The following is a 14,762-nucleotide window of genomic DNA, read 5'->3' as shown; positions in this document are numbered from 1 at the left end:
TGGCGCAGAACAGACGGGACGTCAAGCCCGTTTGTTCGAGGAATTCACAGAGGCTCACCAAGGTTCGCTCACGGGTGCGCGCACTGCCGTGCGGCCACAATAGCGTCTTGAGGGAATCTGGTAGTATGCCCAGCGCCCTATAGGCCGCAAGCATATCGCGACGAGCATCGGCGAACGCGACACAGCGAAGGAGCAGGTGCTCCAATGTTTCCACTGCACCGCATCCGTCACACACATCACTCGTCGCGATTCCGTGGCGCTCCCGTCGTTCCCCGGGCCACACGCAGCCAATGCGCGCGCGGAAGATCATTGCACGTTGCGATCGCGTAAGTGCGCGACAGCCGGTGATGCTGTCGATGCTGGAGCACGTGCTCCTTCGCTGTGTCGCGTTCGCCGATGCTCGTCGCGATATGCTTGCGTGTCGAGTGGGGGGTGTGGGGAGGGGGAGAGAGTGAATCCACGCCCAGGGACGATGAAGGAACGCCCAGCGAAACACTATGACTTTGCAATTCGACTGAGCGAGTTCCACTCGGCCAGCTGTAGCTATTGCGTCACTCCAGGTTTAACCAGAGCTAAACCAAAGCCATTTTGTAGCGAGAGCTACAATACGCCAGCCGCTTCGCGTGGTCGCACTTGACCTTGAGCCGTTGCCTGGCAACCGCCGCTCGCCTCACCAGCTGTGCGCATGACGTCATAGCAGAGCCGCGCGGGGAGAACAGAGTAGCAGCAGTTGTGAGCATGCGCCGTAGAAGGAGGGGAGGTATATATATATATATATATATATATATATATATATATATATATATATATATATATATATATATATATATATATATATATATATATATATATATAATATATATATACAGTCTAGCGGAGCCGCCATCTGCTGCTGAGATATGGAAAGCGAGGAGTCAGCTAAGCTGAAAGAAGCCAGGCTTCACTGCCGGAATGAAACAAGGAGGAGGCGGCGAGCGAAGAAACCGAAGAGGAACGTGCTGAACGTCTCGAGAAGCGTCGCAACGACGACGCGGCTAGACGGGCTGCTTGACTTCCGACAGCGAATCTACGAGGGTCGAGGACGATGCGTCGAGTTCTGCATCTCTGAAGGAAGCCAGACTTAGGAGACTTAATGAAACAAGGAGGAGGCAGCGAGCCGAAGAGACCATGTGCACAGGAGAAACACAAGGACTGGCGCAACACTAACAACTGTGTACGTGGTTCGTCTGTTTTGCACACATCGATCACTGTATCATCACCATACACCAACTAGGCCCAACAGAAGTGTTATTGTCGTAATGACGACGCAGCTAAACGGGCCCACTTAGCTTCCGATAGCAAATCCACGACAGTCGAGGACAATGCGTCGAGTTCAGCATCTCTCGTTACCTGCCAGGTTTAAACAGAGCTAAACCACTGCCAATTTTTTCTGGATGAAGGCAGAATGAAAGGTGCACGTTAAAGAATCCAAGTTTTCCGAAATTATTCCGGAGCCCTTCACTACGGCATCGCTCATAGCCCTTGTCACTTGGGAACATAAAACCCCATAAATGACAAGTTCATGCGGAGAAAACGACAACACATGCCGCTAAAACGCTCTCTAAATCAAGCTAGTGCCACAAGGCACACATTAGTGGAGGGTTGCAGGTTAATTCTGACCACCTGGATTTTTGAAGGATGCAGCAAAACTTGACACAGGCAATTTTGTATTCTGCTTGAGCTATGGCTGCCACAGTGAAGTACTATCAAACTCGCTAACTTGTGCTCAGCAAATGAATGGCCTAACTGTTACACTACTCTGTTGGTTGCAGATGTGTAAGCCTCATTAAGGGGTTCACTATCACGCTTAAGCTATACAATGATACCGGTTCACAGAAATACACTGGCACGCTTGTCAGGTTGGCATTGTTTGCTATGGTACAGTGATTTTTATTTACAGCAATGTTTTGTGATACGTTCAGTCCCAGAACTTGATGTTGCCATCCCAGCCAGCAGTGGCCACCTTAGAGGTCTCATGTGGATGCCACAGTGCACTGATACATACTGCATCATGAGCTTTGAACTTGCTGTACAGCTTGGTTGTCTTCCAGTCCCAGATGTATAGCTTGCCGTCGGCATCGCCTGATATTAAGTAGCTGCAACATGACAAGACAATGATAATTATGTGCAGCACTAAGAAGCAACACTGCAGGTTACAAAGCATGCCATAGTGTTGAACAGAAGCTTGCTATAGAGTTTCTCAGCGAACAAAAATGGAACACTGCTGAATTCAACACCACATACAACAACACTCGCATCTCAACAGAAAAATAAATAAAAAAGGACACAAAAATAAAACATTCTACATTAATTCCTTCATTATCTAAAATTCATCACTTGAACATCACTATCTGTATGCTTTAAAATAGAAGTAAATTTACCTCATGTCTGGTGAGAAATCCAAACCGCAAGCGTACCCAGCAACCTGAAACAAGAACAGTAGTTGTCAAATGAAAGACACAAAAGCCATAAAAAAAAGAATTAACAGCAACCCGACATTTAACCTTTTAAACGCCGCACTATGAAGCAATATTTCAGGGAAGGAAATTCCTATTATAGTTAACTATTGGTGGGAAAAAATATTAGCAACATTTACAGTGACTAAGTATGTCTTTTCCATGTTCAACTTTTGCAACGTTGGCGATTCCCATTTTCAGAACGCCAGTGTCGTCTGAAACAGGTTTTATGATCTTTGCAGTGCGAATTTCTCCCATCTTTCTTTCTGAAGACAACCTTATAGCTGCCTCAAAAGACTTTGTATATTAAAGAGAGCAAATTATAGAGAAAAGCACAATGCATGCGAGCTGTATTGCATTCAGCAGTACAGAAGCCATGGCAGGCAGGAAAGCATTTCTTGAGCAATGGGTTTTACAGCCTAGCACATATGCACGTTCCATGAAGACCCATGCGTTGGTCCTTTACTTGAGCATGTGACCACCCTCTATATATGCCTCACTCTGCATTCGTCATCGCCAGGTGGGACGCGTGACCACACCCTGCAAGCAGCATGCCCCTCACTTTGTGCAATCTGACATTGTCGGGTGGGATGCGTCGGCATGAAGACGCTCCACACTTCGAAACGCCTCTCAGGCACCACATGTAGTTGGAAAGTGAACGCTCAAAGACATGCAGTGGGTGCATCATACATAGCATGTGCTTGGGACACTGTTGCGAACGCGCTGCCCTGTAAGATAGGAGTACAGTGCGTCTTTAAATTTTGCTCTTGCCAAATGTCGATGTTCCACAAAAAGGAACATTTGCATAAGACCCAGTGCCAGTGAGACACACACAGGTTTTAGTTATTTACTTTTTTGTAAAATCAACAACTAATATTCATTACTTCAGTTGTTTTTTTAATCTCAATATTTTTTCTTTCCTGCAAAAGGCTCAACAAATGCTGGGCTGTGGTAAGGGCCCAAATATGCCCATTTACCAGAAATAATTCAGTCTTTAGTTAAGTTGATAATATTGATTACAGTACCATGCCAGTGATATTGAAACGCCGGCTAAATTCTCTGTTTCTTCATTAAAGAGTCTCTCTCTCTCTGAAGAACAGTGCATTTTGAAGGGAAATAAAAAATTGCATTTCACATGTTCCAAGTTTGGGACATTGGCATGTAAAAGGGTAAAGCAACGATAGCATACCATATGCCCTTCAAACGTCTTTTTCCTGTTCAGCTTGAACCGGTTGAGAGCCGAGAAGATCATAATCTTGTTGTCCATTGACTGGCATGCCAACCATTTCCCTGCAAGAGAGGATGTACACCATGCATGGGGTGCTATTCCAATTACCCGCTGGAAACTATTAAAGTCTGGTTCAATGTGATGATGCTAGATGATACTACTGTTTACTTAGCTATGAGAGAAAGGAATCCTTAGTACTGTATAAGCTGGTCTGAATATTCCGCTGGAACTGCCTTGCTGATAACTGAACACTTGCACACAAGACTACAGGGGCCATGTGATGTGCTCCTCAGATCCTGGCATTTCTCAGTCTCTGGTTCTTTCCTTTTTTCAGCATACATATTGTCTAGTAGGGTATAGCACCAGCGCACGCCAAGAGCACAGCCTGTGTTTGTGCGCGAGCCAGTTCTGCATGTGTACCACTTCCAATGCTTATTTTTTGTATTCTTTAAATGTGCTCTCCTCGCCTTTAAAGATACTAACCAGCAGTGGAAATATGTGCTGTGATGAAATACAAGTGAATCCGACAAAACAGTGGGGAGAAAGAGAAACAGAGAATGGAAGAAATGTAGGAAAGAGCTGAGAGGGGTGTTTCGGGGCCCTTCTGACAGTACAGCTGGTTCATTGCTAAAGTAGGAACAGCACAACGTTAGCATCAAGCCTCGCAGAAACACCAAGCAACATAAACAGGAATACTACTGACAATGGAATGCAGTGCACTCTCTCCAAGTCACCAATACATACCATTTGGTGACAATGTGACAGCAGGCATCGAGTGCATTGAAGGGTCTGCAATGTATTTCATGTCGACAGGGATGTCCCACTCCCAGACGCGCATGCTCTTGTCGTCAGATGTGGAGACAAAGCGGCGGTTGTCGTCGACAAAAGTGATGGTGTTGACAGCGCCGAGGTGCCTGTCATATTCCTGGATGATCTCCTTAGTCCTGATGTCCCACTGTCACAAGGATAAAGCACAAACTGTATGTGAAAGCCAGGCAGACATGCACATGAAACAACAGCAACAGGACGCTGGTCACTTCCAGACGTGGGGAAAAATAGCTTGTGCAGAATCTTGCACGGTTCTCCAGGAGAGGGATGGCCTCTAAATTGGTTCCTGAATTTATGCATTACTCTCTGAAATGATAGGCCTCCCGTTCCTTTTTTTTTTCACAGCTTGAGCATCACAACATGCATGTAATACACTGCCACATAGGTGCTCCTGAAATAATTTTCTTGATGACGATTCAGCTATGTCAGAAAGGGCACCAAGACTAATTTGTTTGGTCTGGTCGAGGTGGGCTCAGAGGCCCAGTCTCCAAGCATTTCATCCCAGAGAAGCCATTAACCAGGCTAGGGGAAAGCATGTGTCCACTGAAAACAGGTGGGGTATCTGATGGCACTGGAGACTGAACCCTGCACGTTTTGCACATGGGGGCAGATACTCAAAAACTGCTAGGCTACTGCTGCAGTGAGCAATTTTTTTTTTTCCACCTGGATTTAAAAAGTGCTATTAGTAAGTACATTTTAAAAATTTTAGTTTCTTTCTGCACTAGGAAGCTGTGTGGCATGACTTAAATGAAATAGAGACCCGCTCCTTAAACGAACACGAGTAGGACATGGTGCCGAGGTCCGCATGTCCACATGCTGAAGTCAGGTGATACAGAGTTGAAGAAATGCAATGAAAAATGAGACAGGCGAAAATAACTCCCACCCCATTCAAATTTATAATGAAAGAAGCCAGTTAAGCTCTTCTCAAAATGTTTTAACACGGGCATACCCCAATAACAGAAAATGAAAAACAATTCCGAACTCTGAACTGGCTGCAACAAGCATGCAATGTGAGTTCATGCCTGTGCAAAATGTAATCTTCCTTCAAGGAAGAAACAACCAGCAAAGCATAGGTGCTTAATATCAAATTAAATGCTAGGTTAAACTTGGCAGGTTTTCACACACGCACGCATGCACGTGCACGCACACACACAAAATAAAATGGCATGAACAAAAACTGAAAGAGCGGCACTTACGCAGACAATCTTCTTGTCTGAGGTGCCAGCCACGAAGAGGTTCTGCTTGTCATTGTCAGGGTTAAACTTGACGCAGTAAGCCACTTTGCGATTGGTAAACCTTGCTACACAATTGCCTGCAAAAGCATAAGAAGTAATTCTAATTTGTAAAAAAGCAAGAGAAATTGCACTATTCGATGACAGTATGCAAACATGGGGTGTCTCAATACTGCATCAGTGTGAACAGCTAGGTCTGGCCAAGCATTTTTTGATCATGGGAAAAACATTTTTGTCGTGCGGAAAAAACCGTTGCCATGAGCACCATTTTTGCTGTTTAGTAACAAAGCTCTAAAAATCTCTCGCTTCAGGCTTCCTTTTTGGGCTTCTGGCACAGTAGTTCAAATAAGGAAGGTGTGAAACTTTTCTCAAGAAGAGAAATTATGCACAAGATCAGTTAACCTTCAAGTACAGGATGCCCCAAATAGGCATTTGTAGCTATGTCAAGAACTTGAGATGTTTTTCCCAATGTACTTCAGGGAAAACGTAGCTGTATGCGTAACAAATACAGTGGTAGTCCAGCCATTTCATGTTGTGGAGCAATTTTTGGAGCAGAAAAATATTCATTTTGGAGCCCATTTGTATCAGAATGATAATTCTGGAGCAACCCGGGAGAAGCACGAACGGAATAAAGGAGTCACCCAGAAGAGTTCGTTACTAATGAGATCAGGTTCAGCCATGTGTAGCGAGGAAGAAAAATAAACAGAAGAAAGGCGCTCACGAAAAAGTGACAAACATTTTATTAATGCTGGCACTGTCTTGCACGCAAGTTCAGCCAAGCATGCTTGACTAGAAGTCCAAAGGACACTTGAACCATTCTGTTTTCATGTGTTGGCACTATCTCAAAGCTTCTTGGTATCTTTTTACGAATTTATCAAGCTCGCAAAGTGAATCAGCAAGGCTAAAAGCGCGCTGAGATGGAGGCCAAGTAGGAGTGGAGCAGGGGGGAGCCGGTTTCAAAAAATGTGACTTTACCGCCTCTCCTGAGTTCTTTCCTTCCTCCATGTGCATAAATGAGCTGGCTGCTAAATTCTACCACAAACCAGCCCACCAGCACCTTAGACTACCAACTGCGGAAACGTTTTAGTAGGTTGCCAACTGAAAGACTGAATGGTTCTAAAAACAGTTGTTTTCCCATGATGGCGTCTCCTTTTTGGCGCAGCGAAGGCGCAAAATTAATCAATTTGCTGCTTTTGGAGCAGACTGGTGCAGGAAAATGTAAATGTATCAGAATGGTGCAAATGGAGCAGCTGGAGCACCACTGCAAATAGTGTATAACTATTTTGATAATGACTGACTATTCTAAAGTGATAAGCAAGCAGCCGCCACCTTCCTCATTTCCCAATGCGCTCGCACTACGCACTCCGATTTGAAAAACTTAAAAGCATGTGATAATGCCTTTTGCCTTCCGAGATGTGCGGTGTGTAAACAGGAACCGAGCAGTGGCAACAGCTTGAAAACAATTCATCCCCCACCCCGCATACACACACCTCCTCCCTCTCCATACTCACTAAGGGTTCTCAATCATTTCAGCCTTGAATTACCCCAACAGCTCCCAAAAGGTGCAGAAGGAGTCCGTGTCCCTTGGCTTCCGTATCTTACTGCCTAATACGCATACAAAAAAGCATGCAGATGCATGGCCCCTCAAAAGATTCCCAAAATTAATTAATAATGATTATTATTAATACATAAAAATAATATTGAAAGAGTCTGCTATAAGCAACTATAGAATGGTAATCTCAGAATAAAGTCAGTAAAGGAAAGGTGAGGTTGATGCATGCACTGATTTAGGTGCTCGAGAAACCCAAAGAGAACTCCAAGGAAACCAAGGGCTCCCTAGAACCCAGTTTGAGATTCTCTGATATACACAGCATTCACTTTCCCACAACTTCATGCCACACAGCCAATGGACAGAGGAATCGCTTACCGGTCTCTGTGTCCCACAACTTGACATAACGGTCGTAGCCAGCCGACAGGAAGTGTTCACCCTTGTTGTCAAAGGCAATGTCTCTAACCGCCTGGCGGTGGCCATTGTATGTCCGGATGCATCGCCGCTCGTTGTACACTTCCCACAGCTGCAGCAGTCAGCAACGTGCCAAAAGCCGAGCATAAAATGAGTCAGATCTCACCATGCACACCACTGTTATTCACACTCTACATCACAATTATTTGGAACAACACTAACTAAATGGAGTACTTTCTTAAAGAAAAAACACGCAAACCACTGGCACTGGCTTGCACCTGAATGTTTATTACAAAAAGGGATATTGAAAACCATAAATAGTTGCTCACCACACATATCCAACTGCTAAAGAAAGAAAGGAAAACAGGCATCACGAATCAAGTGACATCCCAGACTGACACATGCAAAGCTGCTCTTATGCACTGCGATAGCTGTTTGAGTAATGCACATCTTTTGACTTGGCCACACAGTAAAGATGAAAGGTGCCTGCTTTAATAAACCATATATCACACTGCAAAAAGGAGCTTGCATATCCCAACTGCAAAGTTTCAGCTGTAAATCAACGTCAGTAATGTGCACTTCCTTCTTTTTGCTCCATCTAGTGCGCAATATTCCCATTAATCATGCAGTCAAATAACCAACTTGCTGAACTTGCTATCCTCACTCAAATGTTCAAAGTTGGTTTGTCCTATCCAAAGGCAAGTGGCGCCCTTTTAGTAGCTTTAACCATGCTGCTATGGCCAATACCTAAATTTGCCAATGGCACCTGTCCAGCCCACCCAAAATAAATTTGGTTTGGTTTATGGGGGCTTAACATCCCAAAGCGACTCAGGCTATGAGAGACGCTGTAGTGAAGGGCTCCAGAAATTTCGACCACCTGGGGTTCTTTAACGTGCACTGACACCGCACAGTACACGGGCCTCTAGAATTTCGCCTCCATCGAAATGCGACCGCCACGGCCGGGATCGAACCCGCGTCTTTTGGGCCAGCAGCCGAGCGCCGTAACCACTCTGCCACAGAGAAGTTATGCGCTAATGGATGACTTTGCAAAGGAGCCACAGTGCCATTTGCTGCAAAAGAATGAAATATCTGCAGAAAGAATTTTAATTTTTAACTTTGAGGTTTAACGTTCTGAGGCAACACATGGTCTATGAGAGACGCATGCAAGGAGGGCCCCGGATTAATTTAGGCCACCTGGGATTCTTTACCATGCGCTGACATCGCACAGCACATGGATGGTCTTGTATTCAACCTCCACTGAAATACTGATGCCGCGGCCGGGACTAAACCCATGAACTCGGGATCAGCAGCCGAACACAAAAAGAAAATGCAGAAAGAAAAAAAAATGGGGAAGATGTTAAGGGCTCTGCCATTCTAGTGACAGATGGAGCTTTGCATGTTAATCTGCAAAATTCTAAAATTTGCTGAGGAGGGGATAACTCTATTCCAGACAAAACATGCAAGCAATCTAGCGAAACTTAGTGCTATACTCAGCCTGTTGCCACGTATCACTTCAATGCAACCTTAAAGCTCAAATGTGGCTCAGGAAGGAAAAGAATTTGTACCCTGAACCACTGGCAATGTGAGAAACGGTATTTTCAAGCTGCGCCTTCAGGCACCGGAGACAGAGCATGCAAATCATGGGCAGGGTGGTGTACCTTGACTTTGCAGTCCATGCTGCAAGAAAGGAGTAGGTGGGCAGAGCGGGGGAACCAGCGGATGGCCGATAGCCCCTTGGAATGGCCTGACCATGTGTGGATGAGACGCTTTGGCAGGAAGCACTTGTCGGGCGGCTCGCTGGAGCGAAGGTTCACCCCCACATCCTGTGGAACATGCAGGAATGATCGCCCCTGGTAGTCGTACGGGTCCTTGACTGCAACGAAAGAGAGCGCACAGATAAGCTAAGAATGAGCACTGATTGTTCATTCAAGGAACATGTAATGCAAAGTGCTCGCTGACTGTGTCCTCAAAACACAGCACCTGAGTATCAGCCTTTCAAGGTGAACTTTGCGCACTTCGGCGCAGTGAGCCATATGTTCCGGCCACAGGCACAATTTAATTTGTTTACTTTACTTTCCATACATACTGCAGTCACCAAACCAAGAATAAGAGCAAACAAATATTCACAATGCCTACATGTGTTGACAGTCAATGGTGTATACATAACATGTGAACTTTGGTAAAATGCAAAACACAAACCATAAATGACATGGTTCAATGATTTTATAACTTGTACAAGAATCGCAAAGTGCATGCGTGCTTTGCGATTCTCGATCAAGTCATCCGTCATTGCACCATGTCATTGCGCAGGTAGGTGCGGGGCGCTAATTTCTGCCACAGTTTTGGAAACAGAGTGAAGAGTCCTACATACTTCAGAAATAAAAAAATGAAAATCACATCGCTGTATCGTTACACTTTCTGCTTATGCTCACAAAGGAGAGGTCCCATACCACAGAAGCTGAACTCATGACCTCCACATGTGTGTGTGATGCTTTATCAACTGAGCCATGATGGCAGCTGTGTTTCCTTTCTCTTGTACTCCAGTCTAATGTCTTGATTGGAAATAATTGGATGACTTATGAAGTCAGTGTAAGCGTTCCTTTTATGCCCCAGCTGCAATTTCTACATAAATGACACGCTATGCCTGTACCATACCAATGAGTAGAGTAACACCAGAATTAGTTATGCAGTGTTTGCTGCATAACAACTGCAGTTAGCTACCAAGTTTAGTCTTCTTTTTAGCAGTGTAAATGGCCATGACCACTTGGGTAGGTAAACATAAAAAATGGGCTTACTGTGCAACACTGTCTTTTCCTCCATGGGCTTGTCCTCGGCACGCCGACCTTTCTTGTTTCTCTTGGCCATAATTTCATCCAGTTCTTCTTGTTCCTCCTGTCCACAGGAGCATGTGCATCAAAGCAATTATTACAAACAGGCTACCCTACTGGGACCATACAAACTGGATGGAGGTCCGAACTTAAGCAAGATTTCGCTACAGTTGCTCATGTAAAATACTCCTGTCACACAGGAATTTTGAAGGCCCTCAAAATAACAGTCTATCAGCTCAGCAGCCCAATGAGTGCTGCTACATGGGCACCTCCAATGGCCATTGAATCGATAGCTACACACTGACAAATAAAATTGGAGCAGTATAATAGCATAAAAATGACTGAATTTTGAAATATATAACTTATTTTGCACGAAAAAAAAAAAACACAGATTGGCCATAAAAAAATGCAGCAAGCACAATGTCATTGTTGCTAGTCATAAAAAAACATCTGACACCAGCTTACTCCATAGTACGTGAGTGCTACTACAGCTTATCTAGATAACGAAATGCATTTTAAGAATAATTTATATAATATGTAAATTATATTTACGCATTTATACAATTATACAAAGTATATATAATATACTAATTTATGGATAATTTTTATAACAAATACATGCTTCATTTTTAATCTTCGTAAATTAAACGTGTGGCCTGATTGTTTGCATGCCTACAGAATTATTGGTGCCGACAGAGGCGCTACAAGCGCTTTGTGTCAGATAATGGAACCCCTTGCTGGCGATAAAGTTTGTTATGTAGCAGCAGCACAACTCCTTCAAGGCCAATCATGACTGAGAATATAAAAGGACCCCAACTCAACAACCACTTGAAAGCACCCATGTGACAGAAGTATAACACAGGACAAGATTTCTATCTATTGCTAAACAACCAATAATGACGTGAGCCATCTCAGTAAGGCTGCATTCACAGCTGCAACCTTTTTTATAAAATATTTTCAGTGTTAGCAGAATAGACTATTTCTTTTTTCACTCTTTCCTTACTTTTGCAAAAGAAACTATAGTATGCATATGGGCCTTATTAGCTACTACAGGCAACCTACAATGACCGGTCAGCTCTAGAATCATTTTACAGTTGCCCTCAAAGTAGGCAATGCAGGCACATGACTCATGAGAAAAACAGAACAGCACTGTATACTACAAATACGTAATGCATGCCTTGTTCACAGCATTCCACTTATGGCGTGCCCCACATGGCCCACACATTCAATATGTGGTTTTGGGACAGCATGGATACCCAAGCCTTGAGTTATGTGGTGGCATGTGGCACCATGAAACCACAGTGCATTCTCCTCTAACCTGCTTCCTACGCATGCATGCTAGGCTGTATGATATGGCACTATTATCATGATAAGAAACTATTGCAGGCGGCCTTGCAACAATGTTTACTGCTTTATACCGCAGGTTTATGCAGGCATAATTAATGTCTTTCAGGTGATATTTCTAGTTGCATCACACATTAGGGGCTGGGATGCAAAGTTTGCACGGGAACGCACCTCACTTGGCTTGAGGTTCCGTTTCTCATCCTTATATGGTGCCCAGGGGCCAGCAAAGCCGTCAATGTCCGAAGGGTCATTGTTCTTTGCCTTCTTCCTTTTGTCGCCCGGTCGGAGTTTTGTCTTCTCAAACACAGTTAAAGAACTGCTTGATGAAGCACCATCTGTGGAACCAATCATCCTATGGCCCTCTTCTGTAGAGCCATCTGCTGTGGGATCCAGTGCATAACCTGCATGATAAGAATAGGGGTAGAAAAGCATTACACTCAGCATCACTGACTATGAGAGCATGCACACATATGCTTACTTCCAAGAACAACAAAAGAGACACAGGTTTGGACTGCGCATGAGTAAGACTCCATTGGTTAGCATAAATGTAGGTGCGAAAACTTGCACCCAAGTGTTTCCCAGACAAGAAATTCAGTCGTGCCCACTTATAATGAACCTGGTGGTCGCTCGGATGGCGTTCGTTGTATCCAAAGTTCGTAGTAAAAAAAACTTCTGATATCACATCCCAGAAAAGTATGTCAGACAAAAGTGGCATTTATTTCTTTAAAAAATATTTTTTGCATCTACTTCTTCAAAGCAGATTCTATCGTGGCGCTTTCCAAGTTCTGACAGATGGTTATGCTCCCCCAGCCGAGATTTTTGCAGCAAACAATCTGCTTAAGGAACGCATTATAACTAATTGCGGATGAAGTGTTTACGGTAGCAGGTGGCAGTTTGAACACTTTAATCAGATTTTTCACATCGGGGAGTGCCCATACTTCACAAAGAACAGCTTCATTAGAGCACGTCTCTGCGATGTTGGCATCTGCACCAACGAAGTCATTCTGTGAGACATGGAACTAGTTGTGCACCAGCACGTGTTGAAATAAATCCACGTGCGTCTGATCCCGTGGGCATTGGACAGAGTCACCTTTCATTCCTGGGCCCATGCAGCATTGTGCATGTAAGCACGGACCTCACCAGCTGCACTGTTTACTGCTTATGCGCTGTCTGCACACAGTAACAGCAAAATGGCGGACAGCCGAGTGGGCAGGTGTCGCATACCACGTGATCAGTGGTGCCAGCAAGGCATTGCAACATTTTAAATCACTCCCGTTGGTTGATCATTAAGTGTGCTCAGAGTAGCTTCACTTTCGACATTGCGTCTGTCTCATGCCCGTGCACTTTCTCCTACTTTAGGTGCTTTGCCCAAGAGGAATGAATGCAACAATTGACTTGCAGGCCATCGGCTTGCGCTTGCTCCGGGGTGGTGTTACGGAGGTTTAGAGACTTTCTTCTGTCCCGCACTTGCTGGAAGCACCGAGTTTTTCAACCCCGGGGGCAAGTTTACGGTGCCTCCTCATTCGCTATAACAGAGCAGTGTGGCCACAGTTGCTCAGTATATCTGAAATGTGTTGCCATTGTCCTATAATATATTTTGACGGTAGCGCCACCCTTGTTCGTAATACGTACGTTCAATATATCTGCGACCGTTATAAGTGGGCTCGACTGTATACTCATGAAAGTAACCAAGGACATGCAATGCTGTGAAGTGACATTGTTTTCGGACACCCTTCATTCTAGTTGTACAAGCCACAGCTAAATCCACTGTGTGGGATTACTGAGACGGCATGCAGAGCTTGCAGCCTCTCACTTGGATGCCAAATAGTTTACAGTGTGTATGTTTGAGCATAGCAACATTCAACGCAATGTTCCACTCCCTGTAGTGCTTCTTCACTACACCAGGCTATGCTAGCTTGCTTCATTGCACCTTTTATAACTACAATTGCCGTAATTCATTAAAGCTGTGCGCAACGTTCCAAAGCCAGTTGGTTCATGCACACTCACCATAACTGCTAAATGTGAGCCTTTGCGATTCAAAATGGAAGTCGTTAACGTGTGCCGGCTCGACATATCCGGCAAGGGTATTCTTCACAGCCTTCTGCTGCTGGGTTTTGAAGGGGTTTTCTGGCCCAACCTAGGAGATAAACACACTCGTGTATAACGGAAGAGTTCGTGACGACACAATGAAAATAAATAAGAGACATGCTGTGAAAGCAGCGGGAGAAACTATCTGCAATGCGAACATAGAACATAATCCTGTTTACGTCTCTCAACTTTTCGCGCTAGTCATAACATTGCATAGCAAAAGTATGTGCACAAGATACTCACCACGGGAGCGAACAGGTTATCAAACTTCGGATTGAACAGCAGCTCCTTGCTATTAGGGTCGATCGGTTTCACGCCGCAGACAGATTCCTAGAGGTAAAAACGAATTCAGAACGTCACTTCACTTTTGCGACCGCAAATGAATAACTGTTCTTCGCTTGGTGCCTCACGTTATGTCCGTTTTGGCACTACGTGATTCTCAATGTAAAACTGCAACAGGTTCGTTAAAAAAAGAAAGACTTGCGTGTCAAACGCTTAGAAGAGTGCGCGAGAAGTGTGGGGCGAATTCAGAATATTGTGCCTACTTACCTTGATGGCAACGTCTGGAGCTGCATTTAAATTGTACTTGCTTTGGATCGCGACAATGGACTGTGCAGGAATACTGGGTTTCGGATAACCTTCCTTCGATTCTTCTTTTTCTGTCGCATCTTCGTCGTCGCTACTCGCGTACTCGCAGATCGACAACATTGCCGCCATATTGACATTTGGTATGCCAGGACCGCAGTTATAAGAGTA

General features: G+C 44.5%; 1 protein-coding gene across 1 annotated transcript; it reads right to left on the bottom strand.

The window, feature by feature from the left end:
- Positions 1-1,887: 1,887 nt before the first annotated feature.
- LOC144098554 (pre-mRNA-processing factor 17) lies at positions 1,888-14,730 on the bottom strand. The gene is made up of 12 exons (XM_077631293.1): positions 14,556-14,730; positions 14,250-14,336; positions 13,926-14,055; positions 12,090-12,319; positions 10,542-10,638; positions 9,405-9,619; positions 7,711-7,858; positions 5,748-5,863; positions 4,468-4,678; positions 3,685-3,785; positions 2,421-2,464; positions 1,888-2,135 (listed from the first exon to the last, which is right to left on the bottom strand). The coding sequence occupies exons 1-12, from the start codon at positions 14,721-14,723 to the stop codon at positions 1,958-1,960; spliced, it is 1,725 nt and encodes a 574-aa protein (XP_077487419.1). The 5' UTR covers positions 14,724-14,730; the 3' UTR covers positions 1,888-1,957.
- Positions 14,731-14,762: the final 32 nt, after the last annotated feature.

This window comes from Amblyomma americanum, chromosome 7, assembly GCF_052857255.1.
Source record: "Amblyomma americanum isolate KBUSLIRL-KWMA chromosome 7, ASM5285725v1, whole genome shotgun sequence".
NCBI classification, from domain to species: Eukaryota; Metazoa; Arthropoda; class Arachnida; order Ixodida; family Ixodidae; genus Amblyomma; species Amblyomma americanum.
The sequence above is the reverse complement of the archived record's forward strand: the minus strand, read 5'-3'. Positions and strand labels throughout refer to the sequence as shown.